An 18215-nucleotide genomic window follows, 5' to 3' on the forward strand; every position below is an offset into this window, starting at 1 on the left:
TTTTATTAGCAATTTATTTAAACCAAAATGTAGTTTTTGGCTAACAAGATATGGTTGTATAAATGATTAATAATGAAATTTATTAAACTTTAGTTACTCTTAACATGTATTAAACAATTTTTTTAAACAGAGGTTTCTTCTGTAAATCACTTCCATGTATTATTATGCCAACTTCTTCTTATTGATTTAAACATGGTCGTATTGCCAAGGTAATGAGCCTTGAGGTGAAATGAAGTAATCTGCCAAGTAGTCTCTTGCTTCGATACCTGAAGAGGTACCCCGTACAACCGACTTGTTGTATACATACCAGCGGACACTCATAGCATTCATCTTCAACTCGAATACCATCTTTTCTTCTTACAAAGTTGTTGAGAACGCAGATGATTTAATAATGTCATCCGCTAAGTTCGTTTGGACATTCAATGGCCGATGGAAAATTCCGCCATTTGTTGGCTAAAAATACCAAAACAACGTGCATTCCACCATTCTTCGAGCACGGCACATTCTGTAGTTGTATACTCTTTGTTTCATGGATAAATTCTTCCTGGGATAAGGCCTCACTATATTTCTTGATGTAGCAAATGCTTCATCTCCAACTATAACAAATGGCATAGGATTTTCCATTTTCGTCATTAGGAAGAGTTTGAGCTTGAGGGATGTTCAGTTTGCCATCAATCAACTTTGCACCTAGTGCGGAGTTTTTTCAGAATATTTGAATCACTGTATACTACCGTAAGATCCTACATCGATTGCTGTAAAACAATAGTCTGCGTCTACTACAGCAAGTAACACAATCGAAAAGTAATTTTTATAATTGTAAAAAAAGAGATCCAGAGTGATTTGGCTTCTGAATTCTTATATGTTTGCCGTCAATGGCACCAATGCAATTTGGGAAGTTCGTTCGCAAGTAAAATTGTTTTGCTATCTCCTTCCAATCTTCCTCTGATTTGTAGGGCATGTGTATTGGTTTGTAAACATGTCCACAATTTTGAGCAAGTATCTTTAATGATGTGACCAATGTGCTGGCACCCAAATAAATATTCAAAGTGTAACGAAATGAAGCAGTTCCCAGTGGCAAGGTACCTGAAAATAATAAATTCTGAAAATAAGGGAGGTACTATATCAAAAGTGTTATGATGAAGTTATGGCATAGGTTTTTACATTTGAAATCAATAAAATATAATTTTTAATTATTCTAAGGGGGGTTAATACTAAATTTGTATTCCAGGTACAGACGTTCAAAAAAAGTGGAAGAATTTAAAGGACTGCTTTTTGAGGGAAATTGCAGCACAACGAAAAACCACATCAGGCCAAGGAGCAACAAAAAGAAGAAGTATATCCATTTTGATGCGTTGCTGTTTTTGGTTCCCTTTGTAAAAGGAAGAGAAACTATTAGTAATATCTCCCTCAATGAAACGGATGGATATGAACCAGAGCAACCACATGATACATCTGATGACATTCAAGAAGGTAATTCTACTGCAAGAATGCTCACTTGGCATTAATGCACAGACCGAGCGTGAAAGGCGTAAAAATAGTAAGAAACAAAATGCATAACTCATATGAGACATCTTTTATTGAACATTTTGAAAGCAAGACAAAGTGACGAGTAAATGAAAGATAAAACACTTCGCTTTAATGTTGGTTCCAATGTTAGGGAAAATTAAATGAAGAGCAAAAGCATTATGCTAAGATAGAAATTTTAAACGTCAAGATGAGGCAAGCTCGAAACATTATAATCCACGCCCTGGTTACATCAGCTCTTCCCAACATACACAATCAGCACACAGCATAGCCATTCTGCTTACGGACATAATTCTAACCAACCTGTGTATCCACAAAATATACTGGGCCAATGCAGAATTTTTACAACGATTTTGCAGGAAGTGTTTTGTCATCACCCTCTGCAAGTGGAAGTGATCTTTTTGATTTATCGTAACTCTTTTAATGGGTAAAACTACTAACCCTTAGTATATTCCAATAAACATTTGATTTTTATTAATTTGTACTTGTGTTTTTTAAAATGTTTTTGATTTAATAAAGAGTTTTTTAATAGATAAACAAATAAGATAATTTGATTTTTCTGTAAATTATTACTCACCTCAAAGTCACTGAATAGAACGTTCTTCTGGTGGTATAGACAATCTCCATTTTGTGTGTTTTTATATGTAATTGATGGACCAATTTATTCTCAAAAGTTTCATCAAAACTATTTTTCGTCATTCGGTAATACTGAAAGAATTTTATAGGATGTTCACACTCAAATCTTCAAATAACTTGTGAAACTGCCCTTTTTAGTAATCGCTGACTTGTTATTGGGTGAACCCAGTAATTATGTTTTCGCCGTTTACGTCTAGCACGAAGTAAAAGCGCGATCACAACACTTGCTTCGATGTCATCCATGATCAAAATCTACAACGATTCTGTCGCAAGTGGATGCACCTCAATTAAGTTTTGCGACTGCGACAAAACAATCGCGCGACAACAAATCGCAAGTGGAGGCCGGGCCTACGTTAGCAAGCTGCTCCAATAATAAAAAATGTTATTCCTATGATTATAAATATTTTAAATTTATTTAATAAATAAATAGAAGATTTTAGTGGATCTGAAATCACATGAAATAATTTTAAATTATGTATTATCAAACGCTAAAAATAACTTGAAATAAAACCGTCAACTTTGGAAGAATTAGAAGAAAATTCGTAATGTATGAAACATTTTAAAGAGATTTTCATGCGATATAGTTTACTACATCAAAAAGTTAAAAATTTGAATAGAAAAATTTGTAAATGCTGGTTATGTTTTAGGAATTGGAACTCATTGATTTTTTCATTAAAAAGAAAAAATTGAGTACTATATTGATACGTGTGGAAGAATTGAAGACTACCCTTTTACAGATTAATGCGATTTGATCAAGCGGGAGAATCGCCGCGCTGCGCTGTGTGTATACAGTTATCGTTGTTGTGCAGGTAAAGCTTCCGGTTTGTAACATCAAGGACATCAGCGCCCCTCCACTCTGCTGCTTGCTGCTAGTTACTGCCACTGCTTGTTGACTCAGGTAATAGCTGGGTTACAGTTGTTTTTCCCGTATACATCTGTACTTGAAGTTCGGCAGTTATCTTAATTATACTGATAATACATCTAACAGTCACAACAAGTAACGTATTATATATTAATAATTTACGCAATATTAACTTTAACAGTGTTTATTAAACAGAAATTTACTTATTAAATAAGACAATTAAAATCGAGCTGGCTTCTGATAGCAGTCAGTGATGCCGCATCGATCAATTTAACGCCACTGATATAAATTACTTAAATTATCAGTTAGGCCTACCAGATTTTTCTGGATTGTTCTCGTACGTACAATAGGCAAGTTACCTATTACACACGGCGCCAGCGTGGATTCATTATCTTAACTTGAGAGCTATACGGAACCACCGAGGCCTTGAGTGTGATATTAAATTCAAGTACACAACCGAAGCTCTTTTCTAATCGAGTCAAGAATCATATGCAATGCGTGATTACATTAAACTAAACTTTGACACTTTTATGTAAATAATATGATATAAATTAAAAATAATTATGGAAAAGTTAATAATAATATACCGCATCACCATTATTATCTAAATATAAAACGTTTAAAATATTCAAATAAATAATGCAATCATTAAACTTGTAGCGTTATTTAGTTTCCTCTCTTTTGTATAATACATATTTATGTAACCCTGTTACTCGTTACTGGTAAATTGCATCCGATGTTCTTGGCGGATTAATAACCTAATTGGCACGTATATTAATTTTTTTTCTCTCTCGTGACCTATGCCGCTGCCATTCCTTCTGCCAAGCAACACCTCACGCGCCATCTCCGTAAGTAGAATTTGTTTTTTCATAATATAAATTAGCCCTTTCAAGCGACACATAAAATGTTTAATGCAATGTAAAGTAAAGTTGTAAATAGTAAAGTAACGTAACTTGGTTGATGTTTTATTCGGCAGATTGATATGAATAATAGTGTGGTGATGTCTTTCTGACGAGACTACGTTGTCATGAATCTTAATTTGTATCGATAAATAGCTAATACCGTCGTGATTATGTTTTATGCGAGTTTAACTTCGAGTCTCTGAGTTTAATTTTAACTATGAGCACAACTTCGAGTGCTTCTAACATTCATATTTTAGATTCTAGTTTACTAATCTTCACTGTTTCCGACTACAGCTGCAATGACGAGCCAAGATGCTGACACCCGCGCTTGTGAGCAGACATAAACATGAAGGAAAGTCAATTTTAAAGTTTTAATAATTATTAAGTTCGTATGCAACATTCCCCTAGAACATTGGAACCATTAGTCCCACCCCCATGATATCATTTAGTTCATTATCACTCTATTTGGCAGCAACGTGGCAATAAGTTATTTTATTTTTAACATCTAGAAGCTTTTATGTTTATTTGCCACAATTAAACATATAAGTAAAATTTACAAATAGAGTATTCATTAGACCTCAGCGGTATCCAATCACATGTGTTTTGTCCATTCGGTACGAACTCTGCACTGTTACCACTAGAGAGTACACTACACAACTCTGAGGGCTGCGCTGGCCCATTACTGTACTAAGTTGGGTCTTATGACAAAAAACCTATAAAAAGTAGGATAGGAATTGTGTCTTTAATATGTACATTACACGACTGATCAAGCACTGCTTTAATTAATATTTGCTAAAATTTACAGTTAAAAGTACATTTTATCTACAAACTTCCTATTTTATTAACTGCATAAGCTCTGTGCTCAACAGTGATTACAAACAATATTGAAGTAGGAAGTTTTGTTGTGCTTTCAAGCTATAAATTTACGTCATGTGTTATTGGTAATCATAAAGTAATAACAAATCAGTGTAACCGTTATAATTTTGGTGGTTTCTGGAAGTAGATTCTCCTCCAATGTGAACAGACTACTCAGTGCACCCATTCCTCTAACAAACGTATGAGACACCTGGCTCAAAATCACAGCTCACCATCTTTTTTACCACAAGAGTCCACCACATTTATAACCACAACAAAGTTCTCAACTCTAGGTTTAACACGTACAACCATTGTCTCTGAGGGCTTATTCAACCTCCTCATTATATTCATGCATGGCAATGCACTTCCTCATAATCAGTCTGAGGCCGTATTACCAGTCCAGAATGCGGACTGTTGTATTTATATTATCTACAGCAGAAGTTATAAGGTCGGACTTGTAAGTCAAGTGCAACTGAAAATCAATTGCGTATTAGTAAACTAAACAATAATGGAAGATCAATAAGTGCACTAGTTTAACGAGGAATTACCTAAGGAACTACTCTGAGGAACTCTAAGAGATTCTATCTGCAGTTCTGATGTCTCACTACCTTCTTGGTATTCTTGTGGTATTTACTGAGTATGAGGCCTTACTCAATCCGTTATAGTCTTTTAAGTTTATAGGAGCAGAAATGTGTTTTACTTGTCTATTCCCGTTGGTGATGCCTAAAAGTAATCAAACGTTACAAGAGGGTGTGATATTTTGCAGAGGTTAAATAACATAAGAAATTTAATTTTTTCACACTTTGTCAATATATACTTATTAATAAGTATTAGGAGTTTCCGGATTCCAGAAGGAACATAGGCAGTAATCCTTTATTTATGTATTTTACTAATTACCAAAACTACTAATTAAATTTCCTTTCACATAGCAGCGTAATAGTAATCAGACTACCTAATTTAGAACAAAATGATGGTTCTTTGAGCGGTACGTGGGTTATTTCCATCTTTGCGGAAACATTTCTTTAGTTTTACATTTACTAATGCGTAAAATTTAATATAGTTTATGAAATAACATTTATATTGAATGGCACCTCACTGTATGTGACTGTCACTCTACCCACAACAACCCTTTACTTTATGAGACCCTAGTAAAATCAGCACAAATTACGATCCCATCCATAAACATTATTGTAGAAACAAAAAAACAAATGATTTTATTAAGTGCATAAGCTCTGTGCTCAACAGTGATTACAAAAAATATTGAAGTAGGAAGTTTTTTTGTGCTTTCAAGCTATAAATTTAATGATATTTAAAATGACAAAAAGTTACTAAACAAATGTTTGTGTTGTAATATTATAATGATTACAAAGAACATTTCATTACATTTTAACAGGCTATTTCAAATACATGTGGTTACTGCAATGCCTTTCTTATGGGAATTTTTCAACTTTAGAGGCTAGTTGTGCGGAGTCTGAGGACGAAGAGAAAAAGCTTCCCTTAGTGTTCCTCTGGGGCACCAGATATATGCTTGTACTATGTATCCTCCTTGCTCAAGTGCCCAGTCATGACATTGGTGATCACATCATGGTAAACCAATGCTATAAACTACATATGAATTTATGTATTCACACCGTGTTCAAATGTACGTTCAGTCATTTTTAAAATCTTTCTGAAAATGGTGTCGAATAACATAAATAACGTAATAAAGAATTGCATTCAACTCTTGTATACATTATATTCTTTATTTTTTGTTATCGACTGAAAAGATAAGGGATGTGTGGATTCATTATCTTAACGCGAGGGCTATACGGAACCACCTAGACCTTGAGTGTAATATTAAATTCCAGTACACAACCTAAGCTCCTCTCATGTAGAATGTGTTAACACTTGGTGTTTGGGAGGTCTTAACACATTCCAGACACTTTCAAGTGCTTGGACAACAATTGAGCTCTCCACTCTCTGGTCGACCTCAATCAGTGGCGGTTTCAGTGCTGATAAAATATTCATACCTGACATGTTACCAAACCGAAATGTTTAACAATATTTTGAGAAATGCGAAGTATTTTTTTCTTTAATTTAACCCCGAATTTATAATATAACAATTATATTTAATGTAACAGCTTTTATTAAGCGTTTCTACCTGGATTCTGTAGCATCTATAAATAGTCACTTATATTTCTGATGAGGACGAAGAAGTGATTAGTGTGATTCGGAGACTTGATTCTGGCTTTTAAGTGAATTATAATATAATAGGCTGTAACATAATACAACGAAAGTAACCAGTTCCAAACTGAGGGTTGCCGCCTTATTCAGTTGTTCCTGTTGTAGAATGGCAGAAGAGAAGATGGCTATTAGAAAGCCATTCGTTAAGCTTTCTGGAGAAATTTGCCTAGAGCCGACGGCTAAAGTGATAATTATGATTAAAGTTTTGAGGTATTTGGACTGTATTGAGAGTGCTAGCAAAATATTATTGGTTCTTCAAACAAGAATCAGATTTCATGACAATCCACAAATGTCTCATCCATCAATGAACTCAGCGATGACACTTTAAGTGAACCAATTTGATAACACATTAGTTACACATTTAGTATCCACATCGTGATAAGTATATGCTCAGTCATTCGTTTAAATTGTTTTGGAAATGGTTGAGGTATCAAATATTGAACTACATTTCACTCTTGTAAATATTAATATCATCATGCTTTGTTATCACCCAAGTATGACAACGAAGACGTGGATTAATTATCATAATCTTGAGTGCTACATATAATCTACCAGATCTTCCGTGTAATTCTTATATATATTTACACAGCCGAAACTGTTACGTAAGGAAGCAAACAATGACTTGCTAAACGTGAACTCAAAGGGGAGGGGGGAGGAATCGGTTAAAGCAATTTTAGGTCCTTGGACAACAATTGAACTCGCCATTCATCCTCTGGGCGACCTCAACATCACTACCGGTTTGTTTCAGCTAAGGTAAATGCTCATATCTTAAGTATATCTACACTAATACCAGCTTATTTTAACGATATGTTTTTTGTTTTTACCCACGGTTAACAATATTTCTCGTGCTGGGTGTAAAGCATGCGGGTCCAACGTTGGGATTACTTTACAATATTATACAATTGCATCTACAACTCTGTTAATTACGTATACTATTAATGTGATTTACCTAGGGTTCATTTTGAACCTCTTTCATAGATAAAATTTTTATGAAATTTTGAATTTAAAGCCTTATCCCTAATCCGAAATTATATATAAATGTCAAATAAATTAGTTATAAAGTTTATTAAATCCAAATACAATAGATAAGTGACAGCAGTTTATCACATAGTTATAAATAATTACTAGTCATTAATTAATTATTTTAATGAATATATTATATAACAAGTAAAACAGAATAGACACCCGAATTTGGGTATTTTCAATTGAAATAATTATTATAATATGAAAAACGTTCTTAGAAGTATAGTGTTATCAAGGAAAGAACATCTGTCGAAAACAAATGTTTTTATTTTTAGCCGATAGAGCTTATATTTATATATTTAAAAAAGGTTAAACCTAATATAAATTGAAACTGTTTCTAACATGAAACCTGTTTGAGTGTAATCACACAGTGGGTGTCTTAGATATGTTCATATATGTATTTGGAACTAAACATAAATGTATACTATAAGTAAAGTATGAGCTTATGTATAAGTATTTCAATACTATAGTGACAGGGGTTTTAAGTTGACCGGAACTCCACGTGAACACAACCGGCTCTAAAATAGCCTTGTCTCTTCATCTTATCTTTCCAAATACTTCACCTCAGAGTAGCTGGTTGCAAACCCATCCATAAGTAAACTTATGGATGAGTTTACTTCTGAAACAACGAACAATAATAGTCCAAAAATAGGTTTTCATTTAACCGTTGAGTTCGTTCGTTTTTGTTATTATTCCATTTAGAAAGTATTAACTCTGCAAAAGGAATGTATTAGTGTTAACATCAGATAAACAATAGGTAACAGGTGAAAATACTTATACCTTAGAGCCCTTATACCCTCAACATATATCAAAATCACTCAACCTGCAACTAATTTGCCACCAGTGTGTTTTTTATTTTAATATAGACATGCAAATATGCATAAATTGAAAACAGTCCTACTCGGCCTGTAATGAATGAATTTATAAATGAGTTTTCAAAAATGAATTGGATGGAGTACCGCTCTTCAGGTACTTATTTGTGGTCATGTTTATAAAAGTGGATTAAAAGAAGAGAATAGGGCACTCAAATGCTAAGGCTTCTTTACGTTGTATTTCTTGAGAGTTCTCTTAGATTTCCTGGAAATAAAAATACCTGTACCAACAGTTGCAGTGATTGGAAATATTTAAATATGAACAAGAAAAATTGCAGAGAGCAATAATAAAAATATTTCTTATGGATGGAATAAATGTTATTGAAAAATATGTGATCTGCCTACCTAGAGCATCGTCAAGGATCACTGGCATGGACTGCTTAGACGGGTAGTGAATTAATAAAATTCTATAGGTACCCTTAAACTATAGTAATATTTCTTGTAGCTTTAAAATTTAAAACATAAATGATAAAAATACTATGATATTATTACATACAAAATGCGTTTTAAAATGGTATCTTATTTACTTACTTACAACTTATTTACAAAAAGGAAGTAAACTTAAAGTAAATACGTCAGAAAATACACCGACGAGTTTTGTTGTAAACATTGTGTTTATTTATAAACTTCTTTAAGGGAAAATGGATTGCAGTTATCGAACCTCTAAGAACGCACTGAGAAACGCACACCAAGGATCTGTGTTGGGTTTCTTTGAACTTTACTTGAACGATGTAACCTGCCCGCTGACAATAATATTTCTTTCTATGTTAAAATTATTTATATACAATTTTTAGTTTACCAACTTTAAAAGCGAATACGGTATTAGTATTAATAATAATATTAATATTAATATATTTGGTAATGATGGTAAAGTGAATTGTTATAATTTAATTTCGTTGTAGGAGGTGAACTATGAAGGTACTGCCGATTTTGATGAGCCTGGGATGTCTCGCTCATTGTGCCCGTATCCTCGCAGTGTTACCAATGCCTAGTAAGAGCCATAGTATCCTGCACTATTCCATATTTCGTCTATTGGCCCAGAGAGGTCACGAAATTGTGGTATTCAGTGCCTATCCTCCCCCGTACAGTATAGCCAACCTCACGCACACCGATTTGCCTACCAGCTTCTCAAAATTGACAAGTAAGTCATGAATAATGTCAATAAATATCATTACAGTTATATAATGTGATTCAAATTTATTACTTCAAATGTTAGTATAATTAAAAGTCAACTAAACCCCTTTTAAAAATGTTTTTATTTCCATACACGTGATTCGGTATTCAACCATCATCAGTGTACAATAACCTCTAAATAAGTAATAAACAATAAATGTATTTAAAATGGACAATAAATAATTATTTATGTGAATTAAGTAATTACTTTATACCTGGCGTAGATTTGTAAATTATATACAGCCTAATTAGATAATGAAATATAAGCCTGTAAATACCTTGAAGATTGTTTGGGATAATAATTATCCACCCCCAGTCAAAAGTAGGCCTATACCAATGTACCATAGGTACAGTCGTTAAAAAAATCATAAACAAAAACACAATGATACAATACATTTCTTAGGGAAGTTTCGCAGCTTTAGGGGCCAGTGTTCCTTAGCCCTAATGTCGAAGAGAAAAATCCTTGTTTGGTGCACTTCTAGGGCATAATATAAACCTGTATACCAAGTTTCATGTCTATTCTTCATGGATTTTGCTGACCGTTAATGATATTCAAAGTACATTCTACATTAATTATGAAAACAAAACTGGAGTTATATTAAATAGAAGTAAACTTAAAACATATAATTGTGATTGTACACATAATTTTGTCGCCCATAGTACTGTTGGTGGCACTGACACTGATATAGCTGTAGTGGCAGCAGTGCATAACAGGCGGTCAGATGCTGCTTGTTTGCAAACACCTAACCGGTGGACTGGCACTTACGCCGCCGGAGCGCCTCATCACGACATTACCTGACACATCCTAACCTCATTCTATTTGTCATTTTATGTTTGGTTGTTAATGTGAAGATAGCGGACGTAGCGAAGACATTTTGTTTTTATTTCATTATTTGGATTGTGTGATGCACTTTGAGTTAGTCCATGGTAATGTTTTAATTTAGTCTGATACATTTGGTGCTTCTTATCCTCAGGCTTCCTCTCATCCGGCTACTTATCTCAACTCAACTTCCTGTTTGGCTAACACTTAGACTCGTCACGAAATCCCTGAAACTACAGAAAGGATTTATATTTTACTTTGTAAACATGTTAAATTGGTAACTCGTTTCGGTAAGAAATGGTTTTTAAAACATCGCAATCTAATCACGCAAATCCGAGATAAACCGCGATACATTTAATGACATCTATCCATATATAAAAGCCAAATCCACTGGCTGACTCATCACGAAATCTCTGAAAGCACAGATCGGGTATTAGTGGAACTCTGTACACAAGTTCATCTGACTTCTTAAGTGCTCACTAAGAAACGGGTTAGAAAATATCGCATCAAAACTATAGAAATTGAGTCCATTCGACTACTACAGTCCATTCGACTACTACGTAGTACTTTCAACTACGTTCAAACAAACGGCAGGAATTACCTACAAAATACAGGTTACTTCGCTATGACAATGAATAATGCCCAAGGTCAATCTTTCAAAGTGGCAGGAGGTAATTGGCATTTTCTCCCATGGGCCATTTGTATAAGGCCTATCCAGTGGTAAGCTACCCTGACAGCCTAGTAGTATTGTAGTCGGAGGAGCAAATTAAAACATTGTTTATCAGGAGGTTTGATGAAAATTAGTGTGTTTGTCCAACAATTCACTATCGAAAACTTCCTGCCACTAAAAATAAAATAAAAGTAAATAAAAATGTTGCTGTACCTTCACAAACCAAAAGCTATCGCCACATACGTAATTTATGCGCGTAATATACCATATCGGAGTACAGATACTTTCAGAGTGATTAATGAAGGCATTTACGTATATAATTAATATTATTTAATTTCGATTTTACAGATACATGGACGTTTGACCAGTTCCAAGAGATAGTGGACGAGACTCATTTTTATGGATTTTCAGTAAAGAACTTTTTTGACATGTCAACATTGTCTTGCGAGGACGTTCTTAACAAAGAAAATATAAAAGAGTTGCTTGAATCGGATCAGCAGTTCGATCTAATTTTCCTTGAAATTACATTAGGCCAAGAATCTCTATCTGTGTTTAGCCACAAGTTTAATGCTCCCATCATAAATATCCAAGGATTTGTTTCCTGGAGTCTTGTCGATTGGATTGCTGGAAATTCATTATCCATTTCACACATTCCAGAAGTTGCTTCTTTTCCATTCACAAACCGAATGTCCTTTAAGGAAAGGCTACAGAACTTTGTGTCAACAGTTCTTACTTTTTTATACTACCACTTTGAACACCTTCCCAATCAGCAAAGGTTAGTGGAACAATATTACAAAGATCCCAGCATTCCTCATGTCTCAGAAATGCTGAATGAGATCTCAATAACTCTTATAAATTCACATAAAACCCTAGAATATCCTAGGCCGTTACACTCCCAATATGATCCCAATTGGGGGTGCCCATATGTCTACTCACATGACTCCTCTACCTGAGGTACGTCAAAAATTTCAATTTCCTTAGATTGATATTAAAATATTTTATTTCTAAAAAGCGGAATAAAATGAGTAATTTTGTAATGGTCATATATACTTTATTACTAAGGTAAATATTATTTTGATTAAAACATTGATTTTACATTGAAATATTTGTGGGTTTTCAGGACATAAAAACATTTATTGACAATGCTAAAGAAGGCGTAATTTTCTTCAGTTTGGGTACATTTGTTCCTGCACATATTATGCCCAGTAAATATATTCAGGCATTCGTCAATGTATTTAAAAGATTAAGTCAGAAGGTCCTGTGGAAAATTGAACTTGACAAAATACCTGGACTTCCTAAAAATGTGAAGCTTACGAAATGGGTGCCTCAGCCCACAGTGTTGGGTAAGTTTACAGAAGTATATATATGTAACAGCCGGCAGTACTAACGGTTATCTTAATTGTAACCCTATAAGAACAATGTTAAACCTCATGCATTTTTACTAACTTAGTTTTAGTAGTAAAAATAAAGAATTCTTATTAACTTCGATATTTGTATTTGTTATTCAGAAAAAATCTCAAACTTTTTTGAAAGTCATCGTTAAAATACTAAAAGAATATAAACTAAACAAACAAACAAAAAAGTGTTTGGGTGTATTAGTTATATCGTTAAAATAAGACATATCCATTGACGCTAGGATGAAAGAAATAAGGTCGTATAAATGTATGAGATTTAACAATGTTTGTATGAGGGAATACTCAAGATCATTTTCCCTACAACCAGCCCTTAATTTGTAAGAACAATAACCGTTTGCATTTAACCTCTACAGCTCCCAAAATAAAAGCGAAAGCCTAAAAATGTTGATAAAATGTTTAGCAAGGATTTTTATATCATGGAATAAAACATTAATGAACTATTAGACTGTCAATTATTGGGAAGACTTTAAAATTAAATATAAAGGCATGATTTTTTAACGCCAGAATTTCCAATAATAATGGACCTAACTTTATGATTCGACTACAAATTTAATTTAAGTAATTGGAAAGAGATTACTTATGAAGATAGCAGGAAAGGTAAAAGAACCCATTTACCACCATTTTTCAATTTTATTAAAACTACTGTTTTAAAACAACAAAACGCATTCTCTTTGTTGGTAACGAATCATTTTATTTCATTTGAACTTTATTTTTTATTTTATTAAAACTATTAGGCCTATAGTTAAATAGTTATACTTAAATAATTTTATTTCATTTTAACCAACCTGTTATGTCATGCAGGACATCCTAACTGTGTTCTCTTCCTGACTCATGGAGGACTGTTCAGCCAACACGAGGCTTTCTATGCAGGAGTTCCAGTCGTTGGCATACCGTTCATTGGTGAACAAAGGTAAGTATTTCAAAGTGTTGAGATACAAAAACAAAATAGTCCTGAAACAGTATAGTGTCTCAGGATCTGCTCTATTCTTCATGTGACAAAAGCAGGGGTTAACCATGAAAATACTATCCATGAAACACACAAATAAAACACAAGTGATAAAATACTTCAAAGTACACTTGAGATCAAATAGTTCTTCAAAATACTGTTCCACATTCCTGAGATTAATTATCGACTTCAAAAAGTCGTTGAGTGTATGCGATTGGTGTCAGCCTCTAAAAGTAATAACTAGGAATGTGACATACAATACTTCTCCTCCCCGTCAAAAGTTAAGTTGCCAGTGATTTTAAACTCCCTGTCAGTCAGTATGTGTATAATTGAGTTGGGATTTAGTTAGGTTCTTTGTTCAGTTTAGCTTTTGAATAATATTGTGCTGTTCATTGTGTATTATGCGTAGAATAAGGCAACCTTGTGTTGAAGTTAAGTTTAATTCGCCAAAATAATATGCATGGTTTTTCTTTAACCGTGGTCATGGTAATTTAAACTTATACTCAAATGGTAGTACTAGATTGTGTGGGTTAGCAAATTGAGTAACATGTTGATTATATTGATCAAATGCACAATCCAATACTAGAACGGAGGATGATATCTAGGATTATTATATTTGCTGATTATAACTAAATAGGAGATTATTTGACTGTGAAAGAAGGGATGGATGCATCTCTTACTAAATTCCATCCAACATAATAAGATATGGAAGATTTTGTACTTAATAAAATAAAGAATGTGCAACACTAATGATTCTGACAGGTGACTTAATATTGAATAACTTACGCTATAATAACTTGAAAAATACACTAGTTTTCAAAACATCGAGAAAACAAATCGTAACGATCAATACATTGAAGTCTCTTTGAAGTCCAAGACTAAATAAACAACAATAATGAAGTAAAACAAACAATACTAACATTCACACAAAAATAGCAAAAACAATACCAATATTCAATCATCTAGATATATGAACAATGAATATAAAGTATAACAAGTACCACACAAACTAATTATTACTTTACGGCATAAGTAATAGTTGTATTATATTAACATTTAATTTCATTTAGCCGGTTAAGTAACTTGATCAAGACTATGAAGGCATATCTACAACTTACTGTACATAATTAGGTAAAAGTGTCCTGACGCTTAAATCACTAGAGTTCTATGGAGGCATAGATGATAGAACAGACATAAAGGGTGATATGTGTACGAACGAGTACGTGTACTCTAAATCTCTATAGTATATTGTATGGTTTTGTGGATTAATAATAATTGTGAGCTGATATACCATAATTCAAAATCTAACCAGACACTCCTACATATATATACAAAAAACCTAAACATCTTCTTTGCGATGATGATTTAAGACTGGTTTTAGATTAAATACAATTCAAATGTATTATAGCGCTATTCGTAACATTACTTTCAATATATGCATGAAGTCGTGATCACATTAATTGCTCACAATGTTCAACCTTGCTGACAGATTTAACTTGAAGTTCTACGAAAGTCTTGGAGTCGGAATCAAGTTGGAAACTCAACGAAGTCTCAGAGGAAACTGTATACAAGGCAATAACAACAATAATAAATGATCCAAGGTAAGGTGGTTACACTACTATCCATATTTTATCACCATTGTTAACTTTTTCTATAATTATTAAAAAATATTAGAATTTTTCTTACAATATTTCAATTTAAAATTAAATTAGACTAATGTTTGGTATTAAAAAGTAAAGGAATGTCTAAAATTTAAATTGTCAAGCTAGACACAATAGATTATAAATAAAAATAGAGTTTCAAAACTATTTAAAATACAAATAACCTTAACGATGATTACAAAACTTTATTTTAGTTGCATTACTAGTTTAGATTATGTATCATTCTTAGTCACATTAAATAAATACTGCAAATAAAAAATATGTCATAGCGTAAATATATTAGTAGGTATAATGAAATAACACAGCGGTTTGAATTATTGGAGGGGTGACGTGGTTAATAAATGTTAACATGTTACCGTTACTGTCAGGTTAATACTCATAACGCGGCTTATATATGTTGTCAATAATCGCTGGTGGGCCTTCATCTGTTCTTGTACAACCCCCCGGATGGAAACAGGTCTGGCCTTCCTTGATCGTGTTCGCTGTATACTAGAGACCAAACCTCAGCAACGTTCTAGATAAGAGGGTTGGAGAATCCTGTAACTCTTCGCTTTTTCATTTTCTAGGCTAGTAGTGAAAGGATTAGGTACTTGTGTAAGTAGGTACCGTAAGTGAAACCCTTCTTAAACTCATAATAAACATTTTAACTTGTATATTAAAATTAATATAGGAAATGATATGTTGATTTCAATTATATGGATTTTGGATATTAAATTCATTCTTATTTGGCATCCCCACTCTCTGTCGAAAAGTAAATCCTATCTGTACAGAAAACCATCCCAGTGCCCATAATAATAAAGACGATTCAACATTTTATGTGAGGTACTAATTACTACCACATAACGGAAAACGTACAGTTGTCTTGTTTTAAATACGTATTCTATAGTAAAAAGTCCTATCCTTCCTCCATACAAAACAGTTAAGCTGAAAATCTGTGAGGTTCAGAATACAAGATTAAACATGAAGATACACGGACTCTTCACTTGTAGCATACCTCATTGTATCTTCAGTGAGACAAACAGTTATTGACGGATGCTTTCTTACATATCCAAGGATATTAATGACCGTTGTCTTACAGGTATAATGAAAACGCCAGCAGAGTGTCCAGTATAGTGCGGGACCAGTCGATGTCTTCAGCTGATACGTGTTGAGACATGGAGCCCACCCAAACCATGGATTGGATGGGTGGTCCTCATCTCAAGCCTGTATCAGTGTATCTTAGATGCTACAAACTTTTGTTAACGGATGTTGTCTTGCAGGTACAAGGAGAACTCTAAGAGAGTGTCCAGTATAGTGAGAGACCAGCCGATGTCTCCAGCTGACACGGTCGTGTACTGGGTAGAGTACGTGTTAAGACATGCTGGAGCTCCTCATCTCAAGCCTGCCTCTGCGTATATTAAGTGGTACAAACTGCTACTAGTAGATGTTGTTATAACTCTGTTTGCCATTATGTTACTTATCATCTTCTTCTCATATTTTATTATCAGGAGAGTTTTATGTCTTTGTTTTAGCAATACTAAACATGTCTCTATTACAAAGAAAAGAAGCTGATTTTTCTATGACTTGTTTGTTTGTTTTGACCTATTTTTTCTAGTTTATTCTAATCACAATACGTCATGTGTTATTGGTAATCATAAAATAATAACAAATCAGTGTAACCGTTATAATTTTTGTGGTTTCTGGAAGTAGATTCTCGTCCAATGTGAACAGACTGCTCAGTGCACCCATTCCTCTAACAAACGTATGAGACAACTGGCTCAAAATCACAGCTCACCATCTTTTTTACCACAAGAGTCCACCATATTTATAACCACAACAAAGTTCTCAACTCTAGGGTTAAGACGTACAACCATTGTCTCTGAGGGCCTGTTCAACCTCCTCATTATATTCATGCATGGCAATGCACTTCCTCATAATCAGTCTGAGGCCGTATTACCAGACCAGAATGCGGACTGTTGTATTTATATTATCTACAGCAGAAGTTATAAGGTCGGACTTGTAAGTCAAGTGCAACTGAAAATCAATTGCGCATTAGTAAACTAAACAATAATGGAAGATCAATAAGTGCACTAGTTTAACGAGGAATTACCTAAGGAACTACTCTGAGGAACTCTAAGAAATTCTATCTGCAGTTCTGATGTCTCACTACCGTCCTGGTATTCTCGTGTTTTTTACTGAGTATGAGGCCTTACTCAATCCGTTATAGTCTTTTAAGTTTATAGGAGCAGAAATGTATTTTACTTGTCTATTCCCGTTGGTGATGCCTAAAAGTAATCAAACGTTACAAGAGGGTCTGATATTTTGCAGAGGTTAAATAACATAAAAAATTTATTTTTCACACTTTGTCAATATATACTTATTAATAAGTATTGTGAGTTTCCGGATTCCAGAAGGAACATAGGCAGTAATCCTTTATTTATGTATTTTACTAATTACCAAAACTACTAATTAAATTTCCTTTCACATAGCAGCGTAATAGTAATCAGGCTACCTAATTTAGAACAAAATGATGGTTCTTTGAGCGGTACGTGGGTTATTTCCATCTTTGCGGAAACTTCTCTTTAGTTTTACATTTACTGATGCGTAAAATTTAACATAGTTTATGAAATAACATTTATATTGAATGGCACCTC

General features: G+C 33.6%; 1 protein-coding gene across 1 annotated transcript; it reads left to right on the top strand.

Annotated features, from left to right (window-relative positions):
• The first annotated feature begins 7603 nt into the window (after positions 1-7603).
• On the top strand, positions 7604-17141 carry LOC124372123 (UDP-glycosyltransferase UGT5-like). Its single transcript, XM_046830488.1, has 7 exons — positions 7604-7755; positions 9800-10038; positions 11909-12514; positions 12681-12903; positions 13777-13885; positions 15411-15522; positions 16842-17141. The coding sequence occupies exons 3-6, from the start codon at positions 12461-12463 to the stop codon at positions 15514-15516; spliced, it is 492 nt and encodes a 163-aa protein (XP_046686444.1). The 5' UTR covers positions 7604-7755; positions 9800-10038; positions 11909-12460; the 3' UTR covers positions 15517-15522; positions 16842-17141.
• The last annotated feature ends 1074 nt before the right edge of the window (positions 17142-18215 follow it).

The sequence above is a fragment of the Homalodisca vitripennis genome, unplaced genomic scaffold (genome assembly GCF_021130785.1).
Source record: "Homalodisca vitripennis isolate AUS2020 unplaced genomic scaffold, UT_GWSS_2.1 ScUCBcl_2572;HRSCAF=7478, whole genome shotgun sequence".
NCBI classification, from domain to species: domain Eukaryota; kingdom Metazoa; phylum Arthropoda; class Insecta; order Hemiptera; family Cicadellidae; genus Homalodisca; species Homalodisca vitripennis.